This window comes from Bombina bombina, chromosome 3, assembly GCF_027579735.1.
Source record: "Bombina bombina isolate aBomBom1 chromosome 3, aBomBom1.pri, whole genome shotgun sequence".
Lineage (NCBI taxonomy): Eukaryota > Metazoa > Chordata > Amphibia > Anura > Bombinatoridae > Bombina > Bombina bombina.
This window is the reverse complement of record NC_069501.1, coordinates 804,263,398-804,284,482: the sequence shown is the minus strand read 5'-3', so window position 1 is coordinate 804,284,482 and position 21,085 is coordinate 804,263,398. Positions and strand designations below refer to the sequence as shown.

Genomic DNA, 21,085 nt, shown 5'->3' with positions numbered 1-21,085 from the left:
GTCATTCCCTTCAGTGGCTATGTGCATGGAAGTTTTAGGTCTCATGGCTGCAGCATCGGACGCGATCCCCTTTGCTCATTTTCATATGAGACCTCTCCAGCTTTGTATGCTGAACCAATGGTGCAGGGATTATACAAAGATATTACAATTAATATCCTTAAATCCCAATGTTCAACTCTCTCTGACTTGGTGGTTAGATCACCATTGTATAGTTCAAGGGGCTTCCTTTTGTTTGTCCAACCTGGACTGTGATCACAACAGATGCAAGTCTTTCAGATTGGGGAGCTGTCTGGGGATCTCTGACAGCACAAGGGGTTTGGAAACCTCAAGAGGCGAGGTTACCAATCAATATTTTAGAACTCCGTGCTATCTTCAGGGCTCTTCAGGTGTGGCCTCTGTTGAAGAGAGAACCGTTCATTTGTTTTTCAGACAGACAATATCACAATTGTGGCATATGTCAATCATTAGGGTGGGACTCGCAGTCCCCAAGCCATGAAAGAAGTATCTTGGATATTTGCTTGGGCGCAATCCAGCTCCTGTCTAATTTCTGTGGTTCATATCCCAGGTATAGACAATTGGGAAGCGGATTATCTCAGCCGTCAGACTTTACATCCGGGGGAGTGGTCGCTCCATCCAGATGTGTTTTCTCAGATTGTTCAGATGTGGGGTCTTCCAGAAATGGATCTGATGGCTTCCCATCTAAACAAGAAACTTCCCAGGTACCTGTCCAGGTCCAGGGATCCTCAGGCGGAAGCAGTGGATGCGTTAGCAGTTCCTTGGTGTTACCAACCTGCTTATATCTTCCCGTCTCTAGTTCTTCTTCCAAAAGTGATTTCCAAAATCATCATGTAACAATTTTTTTTTTTTGTGATGATAAAAAGTCCACTAACTCCACCCTTTCTTTTTGTTTATGTGGCGGCGGTACTTGCACTTTTTTTTCCCCTGCTTTATAATCCCTGTTTTTCTTTTTTCCTCATTTATTTGAATACATGTATGACTGAGGATCATGGGAAGGGGATCGATTTAAAGCTCTGGTGTTTTGGAGTATTTTTTCTTTTAAGAGTGAATTAATGGGTCATTATAGTAAAAACATAAATAAAAATTCTCTAATCAGTTTTTAAAAAAGAAGAGATTCCAATAATGCATGTTATGAAGTGATGTTGTTTCAGACATACAGTTAATGTTAATTTAACTAGTTTGGTTTCTTTTTACATATCAATTGCCTCTCATAGGCATTAATGCAATTAAACAAATTTCTTTTCAAACTAATTCGGATGAACCAAACGTGGCCACAAATGAAATTCTGATGAACCGAATTGGCCAAAATTTCAAAACTTTATCTTTTGGATGAACCATTTTTTTTGGCCATGCAAGAGAATCAATTAGAAGCTATACAGTTTGCATTCTTTTTTCCCCAAGAAACTTTTGCGGTCATAATAAGTTAACATTTAATGGCAGAGTTTATTATTATTTAAAAAAACAGCAACAAAAACACACACGCACACAGTGGCTGAAGTACTCTCCAGCCTCCTAATTTAGTCTTAAAATAAGAATTTTAAGGATACTGTCTGTGAGTTCTAGGATTTTGAGTGATTTTTTTTTTTTTTGAGACCACCAATTATGTGCTTGTCAAGTCTTTTTTATTTCAGGTGAAATGTTTCTAGAAATAATTGCTTAAACCTCTTGTCTGTGCTTTTTAAGTGAACTAGCTTCATCCCAGTGGGTAGTGTACAGTACAAGACTTGAAATTGTTCTGAGCTAATATATATCTAAAACATTATCAGAAAAAATAGTACAATCAAAGTAAAGTAAAACTTCTGTATTTTCAAAAGCAATTGAATAATACAGTAAAAATCTGTGGAAATAAATAATGCTTGATTTGTCTTTACTCAAGTCAGTATCTGAAGGCTCTTAAATGGACATTGAACACTTCAAGATATTAAAATTTATTTAATTACATTTAGTTAAACGACTTTGCAATATACGTTGCTTTTTTTTCTTCTTTCCTGTAATTTCATTTTGAATATTGTGGGCTTTCCAAATCTTATTAAACATGGATGTTCAGACAAAGTTGTATTCTACACTGCCATTGGTTGCACACTCTAGTAAGCCATTTATAACCATTCCTAATCTGCCTCAGCAGAGAAGGTAACCTAAGTTACACAATGGTGTTGCCCACTACATTATGGACATTAGAATGTTATGCTTATTTTTTTCAATATTTAAACAACTAATACCTTTTTAAAAATACATGTACAAATTATTCCCAGGCTAATTACTTTGAATACACTATTCATGTAATGATTTATTTAGGGCCAGATTAAGAGTGGAGCGCAAATTAACGCTTCCGTTTGAGCGTTAATTGTGTTAGAAGTTAATGGAAAATAAAAGTGGAAAAAAAACCATAAGAACCCACTCTTACGCAAAATCGATCGCATACTTTCATTTGTGCTAACATGAAAATATAAATATTTCACATTCCAATGTTCGTGTGTGTGTTTATGTATATATGTATATATATATATATATATATATATATATATATATATATATATATATATATATATATATATATACGAAAGGAAAAGTCCAGACGAAAAAGCTCAAAGCTAAATGGTCTTTATATTATTTTAAAAGTTTGGCATAAAAATGGCTATGAATGTGGGCCGTAAGGAGGGCTGGGGTGGGCGTCTGACGCGTTTCAGCTCCTATGGAGCCTTAATCATAGACTGTATATCTTATGAGATATATATATTGAGATAGATATATATATTTATATTTTATAGAAATACATAGAACATATTCCGCTATGTGCAGAACATTGGAATGTGAAATATTTACAGTAAATACATAGTTAAAACCTTTATTAAATATGATTATTGCATAAATGTTTTTACATGTTTTCTTCTACTTAAAGGGACGCAAAAAAACATTTTTTTTCTTTCATGATTCAGATAGAGCATGCAATTTCCTTCTAAATACAGGGAGAGTCCACAGCTGCATTCATTACTTGTGGGAATACAGAACCTAGCCACCAGGAGGAGGCAAAGACACCCCTGCCAAAGGCTTAAATACCTCCCCCACTTCCCTCATCCCCCAGTCATTCTTTGCCTTTTGTCAAAGGAGGTTGGCAGAGAAGTGTTGAAGTTTTCGTAGTAGTTCCTTAGGAAGCTTATCTGCCCTTCGGGATGGAATTGGAGTTTTAAGTAGTTTAGTCAGCCTCTCAGTGAGAGCATTGAGGAAAGTCTGGAGATGCAGGGAGAGTCTTTCTGCGAATCCATCCAGACTCATATTAACAGCTCTTATAAGCAATCAGCATTGACAAATTTCGCTGCCTGCTTTCTTCACTCAAGTCCATGTCAGAGGTACTATCGGTCAAACTTGAAGAACCATGTTGCTTTTCCATGGCATGGATTCCGGTTAGATCTCTTCATCTCAGTGGGACTCCTTTATCTTTATGGAATCAAGGGTTAATATCTCCTGAGGGGGATTATTGAACAGTGGGGTCTAGGTAATCATGTTTTGTTATGTGATTTTGACTGCGTATGTTTAGGAGACATTTTGAGCTCATAGGCTGATACGGAACATACAGGTTATAGAGATGCACAGTTTTATTGAGCTGTTGCGCTTTTCCTTCGCAGGGGTGGTCCTGCATGAGGCACCATATGCCTGCGAGTAGTCACGTCTTGTTTTTCCATTTCCGATTCCTGACCGAGGGGCTGCGGAGAAGTTATTTTCTCTACTTGTCTGTGTCATAGGAGGTGGTGTGTGCCCCAGCCATTGGGGGTTTAAAGTGCCAGTTATTTTTTTGGCTAAAAATTTTAATTCGAATTATGGAGAATTCTGATATTCCAGAGGATTCCTCTGATACAGATTTTGATACCTGCATATGTTGTGAGGAGGCCTGGGTAGACCAGCCCACTCAATTATGTTCTGTATGCCGCAATAGGGTGTTCTCTTCAAACAATGTTGAGATGTTAGAGACCACTGAGCCGTTTACCTCTGAGGATTCCCCATAAAGTGCGTTCCTTAGAATCTTCTTCTACACATGCAGTTCCCCTAAGTACCATTACTCCGTCTGAGGGAGACTTTTTTTCCACCGTTTTCGCATGGCCATCTCTATGGCTTTAGCGAGTTTGCCTCTTCCTGCTACGCGCAAGCGAAGGGTTAATCCGTGCTCTCCTACCCATGGGCCGTCATGTAAAATGATGATTGTGCCCGATCAGTCATCTGGGAATGCAGTTCCCTCTCCGGGGTCGGAGTCACCTGATTTGACTCCTCCGACTGAGGAGGATTTGGCATTTAGATTTAGAATGGCACGCCTGCATTTACTTCTGAGAGAGGTTTTGGCGATGTTAGAGGTTCACAGTCAAGATCCATCAGGTTGATCTCAGTCCTCTAAATCAGATAACAATCTTGATTAGATGAGCGGAGAGGGTTGAATCCTCTTCTTTATCGTCTATATGTATATAGTTATAGAATCCCAGTCCCGAGCTCTGGGATTGGGGTGGTTCTGTTGTATAACAGGCATGACACCCTTTTGACGTCCCTTTTTGTGCGTTTACCTATTTTCATTTCTAATCCGTTTCGCATAGTTTTTGTTTTAGAGCTCAGGGTTCTTGTGGAAACTCTTTTTAGAAAGAAGTTTTGTCACTTGGGTTGTTTTTGGTTATATCGACTTTGATGATCGTGATGGTTGGAGTCTTCCAATGGAAGCTTCTAGGTCTCTGTTCAGGGTGATGATTCCCTCGATTATCTAGAGATATAAAAATGTAAGCCTCTGAGCTTATTTTCTTATTTTATTTATTCTCAGTTTCCTTGCACTGCTGGAACTTAAGAATTTGTAATGAAATAGAGAAGGCACCACATAGCATAATTCCGTATATTAAATCAGATTTTAAGATTGTAGTTTAGAACCACTCACGTGTATAAAAGCACCAAGATGTGGTGCTGGCTAGGCAAACCGGAACCTCAGAGTTGTCCGGTAAACTCTCCTCCTGGGCAAAGACTCCCAAAAGCCAAGAAAGGCATTCACCAAACAGGCTATCAGTCAGGAAGGCACCGTCCCGCCTCCAGCAGAGGTATAAAATGACTCCAAAAGAGTGTCCAAAGAGAAACAAGGTAGCAAGTTGTATATATTAAAAGTGTTTATTACAACACATTAAAAACACAGCAACGCGTTTCTCAGTATCATGTACTGTTTCATCAGGGTGAATAAAACTATACAACATTTGCTACTTAATATACTCTATACTAACCAATAAAGAGCTGTTTAGCATACACGCCCTAATCTCTCTTAATTAGTCATATGACTCACAGATGTTTGCAAACACATTCATGTCAAAACAGCATGTCTTAACATATAACCTATAACGAGACTTTTCTTATAAGCAGTGTCAAACTTGGTTACATCTTGCAACACTCTCTAAGAACATTTATCTGCTAACAATATATGCAGTAAAAGCTAATACAGATTTAAAAATTTTCATGGTGATTATACCGCTAACAAACAACATGTAGATAAACTACATATAAATAAACATCATGTAATTAAACTTGACATTCATTTAAATCCCCCTGATAATATATTACCTATTCGATTATTCAAGTCTCATTTGCAGGTTGCACACTTTGATCCTTATACTATCTCTTACTTTTAATCATTATGTATTTGTTCCTTAGTGATTTTACTAAGGTTACGTCTCCGTGGGTGTATACTACTGGTTATCTCCTATTGGAATAGCCAAGAGTGACGTGTCTGGTTGCTAGGAGCAATTCAGATGTGACGTGTGGTCTCTTGATTCGGTAGAATCGACATTAGCAACCTAACCTAATCTGCTGTAATCGTGGTGTTCTTTAAATTTGGTGTTAGGTTGTGTGAATAAATGATAATCTCTGTTTTGGCGATATACCTAAATATCAGACATACTTTGTATCAAATAAATAAAATGTCATGTTCGAGTTATATACTGCAAATTAGTCACTTTTATTCTTTTATTGTTATATTGCTCCTTCTATATATATCCAATTTTATTTTCTATTAAGATGGACACATGCGTGACAAAAAAATGTAAAGCAGAAGCAAAAAATAAAAATGAAAATTAAATTAAATACCCCATTATATTATTGGGTATTATTTAATATGTTATTTCATTTTAATGTTATTTTGTTATTATATTATGATCTAGTTGTGTAAGTGATAGTGAAAACTAGATACATCTCTCTGCATATATTATTTTTTATATAGTTTGTTATTTTTAAAAATATTTATTTTTTTGTAGATAGTTCATATCTAAATATTAATGTATGAACCCATAATAGAGCCATAATGGTGCAAAAAAGTGTGCTTAAATAATATGACTTATATACTAAGACTTAAAAATTAAGTGTTTATGTGAAGAGCTCCATGATAATAATTTTTCAGTGTTTAAGTCTTTGTGTGTTTAGTTCCATGCTATATAACTCATAATATGTGAATATTATATCCTTGTGAATTAATTTATATATGCTAATTTTATTTAACTTAGTAAGTGAAATATTCTCTTATAATGACTTGTGAAATATTTAGTGTGTGTCAAAAGCTACCAAAATTTAAACCATTGGGATATAATGTTCCCAATTGGTAAATCCAAAAAGTCTCACGTTGACGTAGTCTACTGTACCTATTGTATAGGCTAGAAGGAGGAATATATTCTATAGGTAGAATAGAAAAGATGTTCAAATTACCTTGGTGTAAAGAATGGCAATGTTTAGGAACACTATGGTTTTTTATTTTGTTTTTCATATTTCTATAGTGTTCGTTCCATCTAGTTCTAACTATTCGGCAGGTGCACCCTACGTACTGTATTCCACATAATTTGCATGACAAAAGATATACCACATACGAGGAAGCACATGTCAAGTGATCCTGTATAGAGAAACTAATTCCTGTGGTATAAGTAAAATTAGTGGTTCCTATTTCAATGAATTTACACATTCTGCAGTTCTTATATTTGCATTTATAAATCCCTTTCTTCTTGTTACTAAGTATTTTCTTTCTAATATTTGTCAGAGATCCTTGGATCTTTCTAGGTGCCAGGTTACTAATATTCATATTTTTAATATTAGTTACAACCTTACTGGGAGCTAGTAGGTTCTTAAGTGTGGGTGCCCGTCTATATACACATTTCGGTTTCTCTTCTAAATTCTTACTAAGTATTGGATCTCTCATCAATATGCCCCAATGTTTTTTAATTATAGTATTAATTAGTTTGTGGTTAGTATTGTATTGTGTTATAAACATGCTAGAGTTACTTCTATTCGGATTTAGATTCTCTTTATTTTTATCATTATTTGGTTTCTTTTGGAAGTAATTGTCCCTGTTATCAGTTTTAGCTCTTATGTAACTTTTTTCTACTAGTTCTCTTGGGTATCCTTTTTCCAAAAATCTTTCAATCATAGTTTGACTTTGCATATTAAAGTCCCGGATATTATTACAATTCCGCCTTAATCTTTTAAACTGTCCATAAGGGACATTTCTCTTCCAAGGTAAATAGTGGTTACTAGAAAATTCTAGGTAACTATTACAATCTATGGTTTTAAAATGATTTTTCGATTCAATCTTACCATCTTTAGATAGTGTTAGGTGTAGATCCAAAAAGACTACAGATTCAGTTTCTATAGAACTAAGAAAGGTAAGTCCCATATTATTGGTATTAAGATGTTGTATAAAGGATTCTGCTAGGGAAACCTCACCACTCCACAAAATAATCAGGTCATCAATGTACCGCCCATAGAACACCAGGTTTGCCCCATAGTTAGAGTCATAGATGTACTCTTGTTCAAATTTGCTCATATATAAATTTGCAAAACTAGGGGCAAACCTGGTGCCCATGGCGGTACCCCGTGTTTGTAAATAATATTCATCTTGAAAAAGAAAATAATTGTGCACCAAAATAAAAGAGATTAGTTGTAAAATAAATTGTTTTTGTAATTGTGGCATGTAAATATCATTTTCCAATACTTCTTGAATGGCTTTCAAGCCCATATTGTGGGGGATATTCGAATACAGTGAATTAACATCACTTGTTATCCATAGCCAATTTTTATTATTCTGAGGCAAATTGTTGAGTTTTGACAAAAGATCAGAAGAATCACAAATGTATGATTCCAGAGAAATAACATATTTTTGTAGGAAGGAATCAACGTATGCTGATACGTTGTCCGTCAAACTGCCAATTCCTGCTATAATAGGACGACCAGGAGGATTTTTTTGGTTTTTATGAATTTTTGGGAGGTGATAATAAAAAGCTTTGTTAGGCTTTATGGGAATCAAATATTCTCTTTCATTTTTGTTGATAATTCCCTCTTTAAATCCAAACTCAACAATGCCTCTTAGAATTTTGGTATAATCATCAGTGGGATCTGTTTTCAGTTTTTTGTAGTATTCTTTATCATCCAAAATATGTCTAGCTTCATTTAGGTAGTCTGAAAAATTCTGTAGTACTATGCCTCCCCCCTTATCCGCCTGGCGGATGACTAGTTCTTGATTCTTCTTAAGATTTTCTAATGCAACTTAAGAATTTGCCATTTGTTTTTGTTTTTTTATGACAAGACGTGTCGTACCCTTGATGATGGGCAGGACCTGTTTTGGGTAATAGTTAAGTCAGTTCTCCCCTTCTACTCTAGAGACGGATCTCTTTCTAGTTATTCCGGTCCAGGCAGAGCAGGTTCATCTATACCGTAGGACGGGCAGGACCTGTCGTAGGTTCTTCTGAATGGACTCTTGATGCTGGATCATATGGGTCCGGGGGTCCTAGAGGCCGGAGTTGAATTTTTCTTTCCATCTTTCTGGATTAGGTGACTTTTGGAGTCTTGTCCCGGTACTCTTCGCAGTGTCATTACACTGTTGGTGACTGGTCCAATAAGGGGAGAGGTTTCCCGGTCTTTTTTGGGTTAAGCAGGTCCACCGTTTTCTTCTGGAATATCGTTTGGATCCTAAGATTTTTGGGGGAGCGGATGGGGTTTAATGTGGCAGTAACCTGTTTCTAGATGTTGCAGTGACTCCCGAGTCTTGCCGGTTCTGGTTTTTCCAATGTCTGCTAGTAGACCTTTTGAGATTTGCTTCCTGCCGGTTATATCCTCAGAGGTGGACCTAGACCTGGGTTCTGGTGTTGGCACCAGGTTGGATCCTTTGGATGCTGCTTGGTCTGTCAAACAGGAAGGCTCTTTGTCTTAGAGCTTACGAAGTTAGAATTTCTTAATCGAATTCTGCCCTCTAATTCACCTTCAGGTCTTCGTTGGCGCTGTGGTGGGGGGTGATGGATTCAGCCCAGGCCGAGTCTTCGACATAGCATTGGGTTTTTGTCTTTGTCTTAGCATTCTTTTTGGCTTACCGGTTGGGGAATCGTTCTCCAGTGTTCGGTCCTGATCTTCTGGTGTTGGGGATTTTTATCCTAGTTCCCCTGGGGCAGTTTTGTCTCTTCTCTTCCCTGTCAGCAGGGTGAGAGTGTTTTCTGGAGTATGTGGTCTGGTCTTCTGGGTCCATGCCAGTTGGTGAGTGGATTATTTCTGAGTTAGTGAGTTCCTCCTGCGTAGTCGGGAGGGTCTCGAATTTGGTGGTGGGCAGAGGCCCACTACGGCTTTTTGTGAGATATTATATATATATATATATATATATATATATATATATATATATATATATATATATATATATATATATATATATTAGCCCTGACTACAAAGAAGCCTGTTTACATCAATCCATTCTTGGAGCGTGCTCTTCCGGAATGGATGTTTCTTACGATCATCAGGTTTGAATGTGTATCTGAGGAAAGCAGATCAAATTTCTCAGCTGAGGCCCGCAGGGCTAAGTGGCCTAAGGGATTAGTTCCCAGCCTAGCAAACTGTAAGCTTGGATTTTGAATCCTGCTGTGGCAGTTTTCTTAATTCTGAGATGGTCTATTTTAACCTTCTTTTCGGCCATGTCACTCTTTTTTCGAGGACGGCTCAATCCCATCGGGAGTGGACGTCAGTGTGAGTGTTGCTCCATTTTTGCCCGCGAGTTTGTAATCATGGTTTAGAGGCTCGCTGCCATGAGAGTTCCCTTGTTGTCAGGGTCTCTTTGCGTCTTGGGATCTTTTCTTCCAGGGCGAATTGGGAGGGGTTGCTTGGCCCTAGCCGAGAGTTTTTTGTTTTTTTTTTACAAAGGGTTTTGGTCCTTCCTTCAGCTCGTACCTGGTTCCTCGTCACCTGTTTCCGGCATGGTGGACTCCCTCTTTTTTGTCGGGTGGAGCTAGCTTGTCCTGACTCTTCTGGATCCTGGAGTATTCTTTTTGCCCTCTAGAATGAGCTGGTGAAGGGCTTGTCTAGCTAGTTGTTATCGAAGGGGCAGCCTGCAAGGATAGCCTGTTGGTTAGCTTAGCTGCCTGGCAAGCAGAAGGTTGCATATGGATACCAGCTGTGGTTCCTTTCTCTGGTATGTGTTTTCGCAAGCAGTTTTTGCTCTCTGTGCTCCAGTTCCAGGTTCATTGATCTTCCAGGTGTTCAGTTCTTTTTGCTAGGGCACTGCCTGCGGCAGGGCCGGCAAGTCAGTTCCTTGCACCTTTTGGGGTTGGATTAAGCCTTCAGGAGTTGCATCGGGTTACCTTTGTTGCTGTACAGGAGGTGGTCTTTGAATTCTTATTCAAGGACCTATTTCGTCTGTAGATTGTTTTTCTACGTGTCATAGTTTCTATGTTGCAATTTGCAGTACATTCTTCCTTATTGTGGTCTAATAAGGCTATCTGGGTTTATTCTTCCTAAGATTGTCATATACTGTGTCCAAATGGGAAGAGGTTATTCCTTATTGGGGAATCTTACCTTGAGGTTTCTGTCAGACTTCATCAGAATCAGGGGCGGAACTACAGGGGGTGCAGAGGGGTCGCAACTGCGACTGGGCCCCTGAGGTTGGGGGAACGGCTTAAAAAAAAAAATCGATAAAAAACTTTGACCTGCCACTGCCTGCACTGATGATATGTGAGTGTGACATGATGTTTCACTAGTGTCTTTGACTACAGGGGTTAGTGTTTCTGTTTTATCCATTGGTGTGTGTGTGTATTTATGCATGTGTGTGTATGTTTGTGGAACCATCCAATTACAGACCTTGTCACTACAGCATGGGGGGTAAACAGTGTCACTGTACAGTACCACTATATACAGTACGGGGGGGGGGCTGGACCATGTCACTGACTACTGTGGTCACTTTATAAAGTACTGGGGCGGGTAGAGTCAGGCCAGCCATTTCACTGGCAGCTTACAGACTGTGTCACTAACTCACTATATACAGTACTGATGGGTTAAATAGTGTCACTATATACATTTAATAGGGGGTCAGACCATCTCACAGACTGTAGGCACACATGTAATCTGATTCACATTTTTTTTCTGTTTTAAATGTAAGAAAAAAAAAAGATATGTATCAAATTCACATTTTTTTGGGTGGGGGGGGGGGGCCTTCTTAGATTCTTGCACCTGGGCCCTGTGGTTTCTAGTTACGCCTCTGATCAGAATAGACCGTTTTTTTCCTTTTATGTTATTCATATCTGGGGAGTGCAAGGTTTTGGAAGCTGATTAACTTCCTACTTGTTGGTGGAGGAGTGTTTTTCGCTGGTTCTAGGAAACAGCGGGACACGAGCCTCCTCAGATGTTTATGGCTTGGTTAGAGTGCAGTGTCATACTTTTGGGTCTCTGACATGAGATCCTATGGTTCTGATTGTTGGACGGCTGCTTGGTCCTCCTTACATTCTTATTCTTTTTATTTTTTGCTTCTATCAAGGAAGCCTTTGGGAGTTTGGTTTTCTTGCAGGCTGTGGTGCCCTCAGGTTGGGCCGCCTCTTATTTGTTCCCTCCCATTAGCATTCAGTGTCCGCTGTAGCTTGGGTATAATTTCCCACAAGTAATGAATTCAGCTGTGGACTCTCCCTGTATTTTAAAGGAAATCATAAATTATGACTTACCAGATAATTTCCTTTCCTTCAATACAGGGAGAGTCCACAGCTCCTGCCCGTGCTCTCCGATGGGTGACCCTAAATTTAAGTTGTTTTCTTCTGGCACCTTTTTCACCCTAATATTTCTCCTACTATTCCTTGTTCCCTCGGCAGAATGACTGGGGGATGAGGGAAGTTGGGGAGGTATTTTAGCCTTTGGCTGGAGTGTAATGAATGCAGCTGTTGACTCTACCTGTATCGAAGGGAAGGAAATTATCTGGTAAGTCATAATTTATGTTTTTAAGCAGCTTTCTAATTTACTTCTATTATAAAGTTTTCTTCATTCTCTTGCAGCCGGACCATTTTTGGTTTAGCACCTGGGTAGTGCTTGCTGATTTGAACTGAATCATGAAAGGAAAAATGTGCGTTTTGTGTCCCTTTAACGGCAAATGACTCCAATTCACTTTACATATGTACACACATAAGACATATATATTTTATATTAGTAAATATGTATTTACAGATAGATATACACACATAAATACATATGTACATATTTGTGTGTGTGTATGTATGTATGTAGCGGTAATCATTCATGGTAAATCGTGATTGTGCTCAAGCAATCACGTTTACTTTGAACTCTTAATACGAGTGGTAAGCCCGATGTGCGCAAACCCTCGTGATAAACTCCTTATCGTTCGGGCACAAACGTTTGAGCTCCACTCATAATCTAGCCCTTAGTGTTTAATGTCCCTTTAATGAGCTCTGATTAATGAGCAGTGCATGTTGGATGTTCTTAAAGGGACAGTCAAGTTGTAATTTTAAACAACTTTCCAATGTACTTTTATCACCAATTTTGCTTTGTTCTCTTGGTATTCTTAGTTGAAAGCTCATATGCTAATTTCTTAGATCTTGAAGGGCGCCTCTAATCTAAATGCATTTTGATAGTTTTTCACCACTAGTGGGGCATTAGATCACGTTTTTCATATAGATAACATTGAGCTCATGCACGTGAATTTAACAGGGAGACATCTCTGATTGGCTAAAATGCAAGTCTGTCAAAAGAACTAAAATAATGGGGCAGTCTGCTGAGACTTAGATACAAGGTAATTTCAGAGGTAAAACGTGTATAATTATAACTGTGTTGGTTATGCAAAACTGGGGAATTGGTAATTCAGGGATTATCTATCTTTTAAAACAGCAAACATTCTGGTGTTGACTGTCCCTTTAACTCTGTGTAGATGTATATCTGTCTACTACTGAGCAGAAAGAAACAGATTTTGAAAACATGATACTGTAGAATACTTACATCCTAATTCAGGCTATTCCTCAAAGTTTTTTGCTTTCTGGCTCATTTTATTAAACATGTTTTTCCGTTTCATTTTTTTTTCTACAGATTGCATGAATTTGACGAGCAGGTTGCTGCAGTTCGTGAAGGGATGGCACGAGTTGTTCCTGTTCCCCTCCTTTCTCTCTTTACTGGTTATGAACTTGAAACTATGGTGTGTATCTTTACATTCTTATATTTCTATTCTTCGCTTCACACTTATTTGTGTTTCTTGAACAAACAATTCAGTGCTCACTTTAATAGGAACATTGATAAGAAACTGAAAAGTTTTAAACTTAAAACACGGTGTACAATTTAAAGCATACCTGATTTAAAACAACATAAATGTTGAGGCACAGCCTCTATTTTCTGATATAAATACTGTATGTAGATCCCAGTTTCTCTACATTTTTTGTTTATTCACAATTAAAAAGTTTTGGCATGGAGAGTCCACAAAACATTCTAATTACTAGTGGGATATTCACTCCTGGACAGCAGGAGGAGGCAAACAGCACTCCAGCAGAGCTATTAAGTATCACTTCCCTTACTCATAACCCCCAGTCATTCTCTTTGCCTTGATCACGGAGAATGGCGAAGATGGTGTCTGAAGATTTCTTTTAATCCTTTTATGGGTACTTTTCCCTGCAAACAAGGATTGGGGTTTAGCTCTGTCCATGCCAATCTTTTTAGTAAGAGTAATGGTGGCTATTAGCAGTTAGAAGACGGCATGGTGGTCTTTGCTTAAACTTCTAACATTATTGCTACCCCTATTATAGAAAGACTGGGTTGGTTACTCTGTTCTTTCTTTTCTATTGGTTCCTGGTAGAAATTGAGAAGTTGCCACACCATAGAAAACAGCTCCTGCCTGACAGAGCAGGATCCACAGGTAAGTGCTTTCCCTTCTAGGTTTGAAGGTACCGGCACTATTGGGGTTAAATTCTTGTGGAAAGCATTTTAATCCGTTTTAGGGGCACTGCATTTATGTGAAAAGAGGCATCATATTTTATTGGGGCTCAGAGATGGATAGTGTATGAAGTGTTTGACTGGTGTTTGTTCTAACTTTAACTTGTTGCAATCGCTGCTCAGCTCAGATTTTCAAAATCACTTTTTGCTGTGCTGCTGTCTGTTTTCACGCCATTTTTGTTTGGCGCAATTTAAAATAAAAAGATTTTTCATTGCGGTCACGTGACAGCTCCTCGGCACTTCCGGTTTTCGGCTTCTCTGTTCAGATCGGAGTTTGCCGCGGCATGTGTGGAAGTTGCAGTTTTCTCTGTCTAGAGTTGCAAGTGGATTTGGGCTGTTCTGGTAACAAGGTGGTGTATTTTGCTACCGGGTGTGTCCGGTTTTCTGTGCTAGTGGGATAGCAACTTCTGGAGGGGTGTAAGACGTCAGCAGAGCTGAGGGTTTTAGGTGCATCAGCTTTTCCAAAGGTTTCTGGTAAGCGAAAGAGGAAATCTAAACATATTTATTGTTAGTAAGGCTGACTCCGCTAAGGCTGCGTTTGTCAGTTTGTCTCAATTATCTGATGAGGATGATTCTTCAGTGGCTTCTGAGGGGTAATTGTCAGATTCTAATACTGTAGTGGCCAATTCTGCTATTTAGAGGGTATTAATGTCAGATTTGTTAGAATACCTTTAAGTTCTTTTGAAGGAGGTTCTTGCTACTTTGGAAGAATCCAAAGCATCTGTTGCGGAGAATCCAGAGAGTTCTAGTAAGCTAATAGGGTATATGATGTACCCTCATCTGTGGAAGTATTTCCAGTTCCAGACTGTATGGCAGATATTAGAACTCAGGAATGGGATAAATCAGGGATTCCTTTTTCCCTGTCCCCTTTTTTTAAAAAGATGTTTCCTGTTACTAATGCTATTCTTTATTCGTGGCGCACGGTGCCAAGGTAAAGGGAGCTATCTCTACTCTGGCTAAGAGAACTACTATTCTTATTAAAGATAGTTGTTCTTTCAAGGATCCCATGGATAAGAAGCTTGAGGCTTTTTTGAAGATGTACATTTATCAGGGATTACAGTGGCAACCTGTTGCTAGTATTGTTACAGTTGCGGAGGCAGCATCTTATCGGTGCGATGCCTTATCTAATCTTATCCTAGAAGAGACTTATATAGAGGAGGACAGGATCAAGGCTCTCAAACTAGCCAATACCTTTATTTGTGATGCCAACATGCAAGTTCTTAGGCTGGGTGCTAAGATTTCTATTTTTAATGTTTTAGCTTGCAGAGCTCTATGGTTAAAATCTTGGTCTGCAGATGTTACATCAAAGTCCAAGCTTTTATCTCTGCCTTATAAGGGTAAAACCTTTTTTGGACAAGGTCAGGCAGATAAAAATTCTGATATTACAGGTGGAAAGGGTTCTTTCCTACCTTTTGGGTAAAAAGAATAGACCTAAGGGTCGCCAGATTTCAAATTTTCATTCCTTTCATAGCTTTAAGGGACAGAAGTCTTCCTCTTCCAAGTCGGATCAATCCAGGTCTTCTTGGAGGTCCACTCAGCCTTGGAATAGGGGGAAGCAAGCCATGAAGCATTCAGTTGATTCTAAATCAAAATGAAGGGGCCGTCCCGATCCTGTAGTGGATCAAATGGGGGCACTCTTGGATACGCGATGTTCCAGATCCTTGGGCGATGATATAGTATCCCATGGTTACAGAATAGGGTTCAAATCTTGTTTTTTCAGGGGAAGTTTCCACCTGTCAAGGTTATCTGCGAACCAGATAAAGAGATAGTCCTTCTTAAACTGCATAAAGGACCTATCATCCCTTGGAGTGATTGTTCCAGTTCCTCTAGAGAAACAAGGTCTAGGATTCTATTCAAATCTATTTGTAGTTCCCAAAAAAAGCACTTTCCGTCCCATTCTGGACCTAAAGTGTCTTAACCAATTCCTCAAGGTTTCGTCCTATAAGATGGAGACCATCCGTTCTATTCTTCCTTTGGTCCAAAAGGGTCAGTTCATGATGACCATAGATCTGAAGGACACGTATCTTCATGTTCCTATTCACAGGGATCATTACCAGTATCTAAGGTTTGCCTTCAAAGACAAACATTTCCAGTTCGTTGCCATTCCTTTTGGCCTTGCTACAGCTCCCAGAATTTTTACAAAGGTTCTGGGGGCTCTTCTGGCAGTGGTGAGGTGCCAGGGTATTGCTGTGGCGCCTTATCTAGACGAAATTCTAGTTCAAGCGCCATCTTTTCATCTAGCAAAATCTCATACCGAGATGTCTATTCTACGTTCCCACGGGTGGAAAGTGAATCTGGGAAAGAGTTCCTTTGTTCCAGATACAAGGGTGTGTTTCTTGGAAACAATCATAGATTCCCTGTCCGTGAAGATTTTTCTAACGGCCATCAGAAAATCTAAACTTCATGTTTCTTGCCTGTCTCTCCAGTCTATTTGTCCATCTGTGGCTCAATGCATGGAGGACTGATGGGTGCCTCCATGGATATCATTCCTTTTGCTCAGTTCCATCTGAGACCTCTGCAACTATGCATGCTCAGTCAATGGAACGGGGACCATTCAGATCTCTCACAGAAGATAAATTTGGATTCCCCAACAAGAGTGTCTCTCTCGCTCTCTCATAGTGGATTTCACAGGGCCATCCATCTCAGGGCACATGCTTCCTGAGGCCTTCCTGGGTGATTGTGACCATGGACGCCAGCCTATTGGGCTGGGGAGCAGTTTGGGGGTTTCTTAAAAGCACAGGGTCTGTGGACTCCAGAGGAGTCGTCTCTTCCAATAAACATCTTGGAGTTGAGAGCAATTTTCTATGCTTTAATAGCTTGGTCTCAACTTGCTTTGGTCCAATTTATCAGATTTCAGTCGGACATCATCACCTCGGTGGCCTACATCAATAACCAGGGAGGAACTCAGAGTTCCTTGGCAAAGGAAGAGGTGACTTGCTTTCTCCAGTGGGCGGAGTTTCACGATTGCCATCTCTATGCCATCCACATACCAGGGGTGGACAACTGGGAGGCAGATTTTCTGAGCAGGCAGACTTTTCATCCCGGAGAGTGGGCTCTCCACCCAGGAGTTTCAACAGTGATAATTCTCAGGTGCGGGGTTCCGGAGTTGGATCTGATGGCAACTCTTCAAAACACCAAGCTTCCAAAGTACGGTTCAAGGTCAAGAGATCCTCAAGCCGTTCTGGTAGATGCTCTAGCGGTTCCTTGGAGCTTTAATCTAGCATACCTTTTTCCTCGGTTTGCGTTGCTTCCACGAGTAATTGCTTGCATCACACAGGAGAGAGCTTCTGTAATTCTAATAGCTCCTGCATGGCCTCACAGGATCTGGTTTCCGGATCTGGTGACAATGTCATCTCTAACGCCATGGAGGTTACCTTTCAGGAAGGACCTTCTACTTGAGGGTCCCTTTGTTTATCCAAATCTGATTTCTCTGAAGCTGACTGCTTGGAGATTGAACATCTAAGTTTGACTAGACATGGCTTCTCTGAGAAAGTCATAGATACTATTCTTCAGGCTCGTAAAACTGGTTACTCACAGAATTTACCATAGGGTATGGTGTAAATACCTTCATTGGTGTGATTCAAAGGGTTTTTCTTGGAACTTAGTAAGGGTTCCTCAAATTTTGGTTTTTCAGCCTGATGAAGGGTTTGTCAGTCAGTACTTTGAAAGGTCAGATTTCTACACTGTCTATTCTTCTGCATAAACATCTGGCAGTTCTGCCAGATGTTCAGTCTTTTGTTCAGGCCTTGGTCAGAATCAGGCCTGTGTTTAAATCTGTTGCTCACCCTTTGAGCCTTAACCTTGTTCTTAGAGTTTTGCAGCAGGCTCCGTTTGAGCCGATGCATTCTGTTAATATTACATTTTTATCTTGGAAGGTTTTGTTTCTTCTTGCTATTTCTTTTGCTCGCAGAGTTTCCGAACTTTCGGCTCTGCAGTTTGATTTCCCTAACCTTATTTTTCATGCTGATAAGGCGGTCCTTCCCTAATGTAGTGTCGGATCACAAGATTAATCCGGAAATAATTGTTCCCTCTTTTTGTCCTAACCCTTCTTCCCAGAAGGAACTTCTTTTGCATAACTTAGATGTTGTGCATGCTCTTAAATTTTATCTTCAAGCAACTAAAGATTTTCGGCAGACTTCTGCCCTGTTTGTTGTTTTCTCTGCTAAGCGTAGGTGTCAGAAGGCCACTTCTACCACTCTTTCCCTCTGGTTGAGAAGTGTTATCCGTTTAGCTTATGAGACAGCTGGACAGCAGCCTCCTGAGATAATTACGGCTCATTCCACTAGAGCTGTTTCTTCTTCATGGGCTTTCAATAATGAAGCTTCTGTGGAGCAAATCTGTAAGGCGGCCACTTGGTCCTCCATACATACTTTTTCCAAATTCTACAAATTTGATACTTTTGCCTCAGCTGAGGCTTCTTTTGGGAGAAAAGTTCTTCAAGCGATGGTGCCTTCAATTTAGGTCCGCCTGTCTTGTTTTCCCTCCCTATTCATTCTGTGTCCTCTAGCTTTTGTATTGGCTTCCACTAGTAATTAGAATGTTTTGTGGACTCTCCCTGCCATAGGAAAGAAAACAAAATTTATGCTTACCTGATAAATTTATTTCCGTGCATGGAGAGTCCACAACCCGCCCTTATTCTATTTAAGACGTCAGTTTTTTTTGTATAGTCCTCAGGCACCTCTATACCCTTGTGTTATCTTCTGTTTCCCTTCGGCCGAATGACTGGGAGTCTGCTGGGGTGCTCTTTGCCTCCCCCTGCTGGCCAGGAGTGAATATCCCACTAGTAATTAGAATATTTTGTGACCTCTCCATGCCCGGAAATAAATACATTTATCAGGTAAGCATACATTTTGTTTTTCCAGCCAAAGCTGCAAATAACTTGTTAGTGCTATAATAGCGATGCTGTTGAAGAAACATGAAGGACACTAGCACAGATGTGCTATAGCTGCAAATGTAAACTGTAATCTGTATACTTTATCTGGGTTTAATTTTTGACTATACTTCACTTAAAAAAAAAAAAAAAATCTTCATTATACTTTTAGTCTACTGTCAGAATTCTACACATGGATTATGTGCACTAAGCAGTCTGTTCTCTCTAGGTCTGTGGCAGCCCTGATATTCCACTTCACCTGCTGAAATCTGTAGCAACCTACAAAGGCATTGAGCCAACTGCATCTCTTATCCAGTGGTTTTGGGAGGTGATGGAGTCTTTTTCTAACACTGAACGTTCGCTCTTCCTTCGGTTTGTGTGGGGCAGAACGAGGCTTCCTAGAACAATTGCAGACTTTAGAGGAAGGGATTTTGTCATTCAGGTATTGTTTGCAGTATCTTTTATAAATCACATTTTTCACACAAATTAATCATGTACACTGAGCATATGTGTATATCGTAGATTACATGAACTAACTGTCGGTTTTTTAAAAGTGGAATATTGCTAATTGCTGCATTTTTGCAGCACTAAGATGACTCTAAACTTGGTGCATATGTAGAGTAGTTTAATGGGCATTAGACACCCATGCACCGCCCTGTTTTATGGGTGCCACCATTTTGGAACCTTGGTTACACTGCAGGTACCGGAATGAAAGTTACTGCTCATGTGCAAGCACATCAGCACTGGAATAATGCTAAAGGTACATTTCAACAGTAGCACCCATGACTACAGTAATAACCTCAATACTATGCTTATTTGTATTTAGTGTCTGATGTCCCTTTTTAATATATTTGTAAAAGATCTGAATACCTAAATGCCTACAATATTTGGATTATGCATTATATTTCATATTGATGCTGACCTGTATTGTAGATTATCTCAATATGTGTTTATTTCTGGTTGTCAGGAGTGCAGTTTGTTCTAAAAAGATTTCTTGAGTAGTTATTTATGTAACAATGTTGTCTTTGTTTTTTATTTATGTCTCACTTTGTGTTATTTTTAAACAGGTTTTGGATAAGTATAACCCCCCGGACCATTTTCTCCCAGAATCCTATACCTGTTTTTTCCTGCTGAAGCTTCCCAGATATTCTTGCAAGCAGGTACTTGAGGAAAAACTAAAATATGCCATTCACTTCTGCAAATCTATAGACACTGACGACTATGCACGGATTGCACTAACTGGAGAGCCAGCAGCAGATGACAGCAGCGATGACTCTGACAATGAAGATGCTGATTCTTTTGCTTCAGACTCTACACAGGACTACCTAACTGGACATTAATAGAGCTGAGGCAAAGGATCCCAGCAAATGAAATCTCTGTTGCACTGAGGACCACGTTATAAGGGAAGCTGGCAATCCAAAGCTAGTAGTAGACATTACACGAAGACTGAAGGTTGATTTTAAAACTACATTTAAGAGCTGCGTGGGTGCCTATCCCTAATTATTCTGCACTGCACTTACATTGTGTTTTATTAAGTGTTGTAAATGTTTATTAAAGGTGCAGTGTCAAAAGCAAAATAAGGCAGCACAGCCTTTTAATTGTGAGTGCAATAGTTTTTTTTTTTTTTGGTGTTTTTTTCCTTTTCCTATTTAGTGTTGTATATTGTGTATTTTCTTGATGAATTCAAATAATGTTACTGCAAAACAGAATAGTATTAATTGTTTTCATTTCACTTTGCTAGCAGATTGCTAATCAAAATATTTTTTTCGAATTTTACCAGTGTTCCCTAAAAAGTTACATGTGTATAAAGCAAGACAGGATGTTGCCCTTCCTGTTGTATCATTTGTCCACGTTGTATATTTTAGTTTCTGTAATCTACATCTTAAACAGACTCCTGTGACCGTTCTTACTGTTCATGGGTAATGTATATAATTAAGATTAGTGTGTGTATGAATATATGTATGTGTGTATATATATATA

General features: G+C 39.2%; 1 protein-coding gene across 4 annotated transcripts in view; it reads left to right on the top strand.

The window, feature by feature from the left end:
- HERC2 (HECT and RLD domain containing E3 ubiquitin protein ligase 2) overlaps positions 1-20,814 on the top strand; it is a 733,063-nt gene extending 712,249 nt beyond the window's left edge. For all 4 annotated transcript variants that reach the window (XM_053707729.1, XM_053707727.1, XM_053707730.1 and 1 more), the window contains 3 exons: positions 13,342-13,447; positions 19,335-19,547; positions 20,173-20,814. In XM_053707729.1, the coding sequence (XP_053563704.1) occupies positions 13,342-13,447; positions 19,335-19,547; positions 20,173-20,445 (592 nt within the window). In that variant the 3' untranslated portion in view covers positions 20,446-20,814. The remainder of the gene's footprint in view (positions 1-13,341; positions 13,448-19,334; positions 19,548-20,172) is intronic.
- Positions 20,815-21,085: the final 271 nt, after the last annotated feature.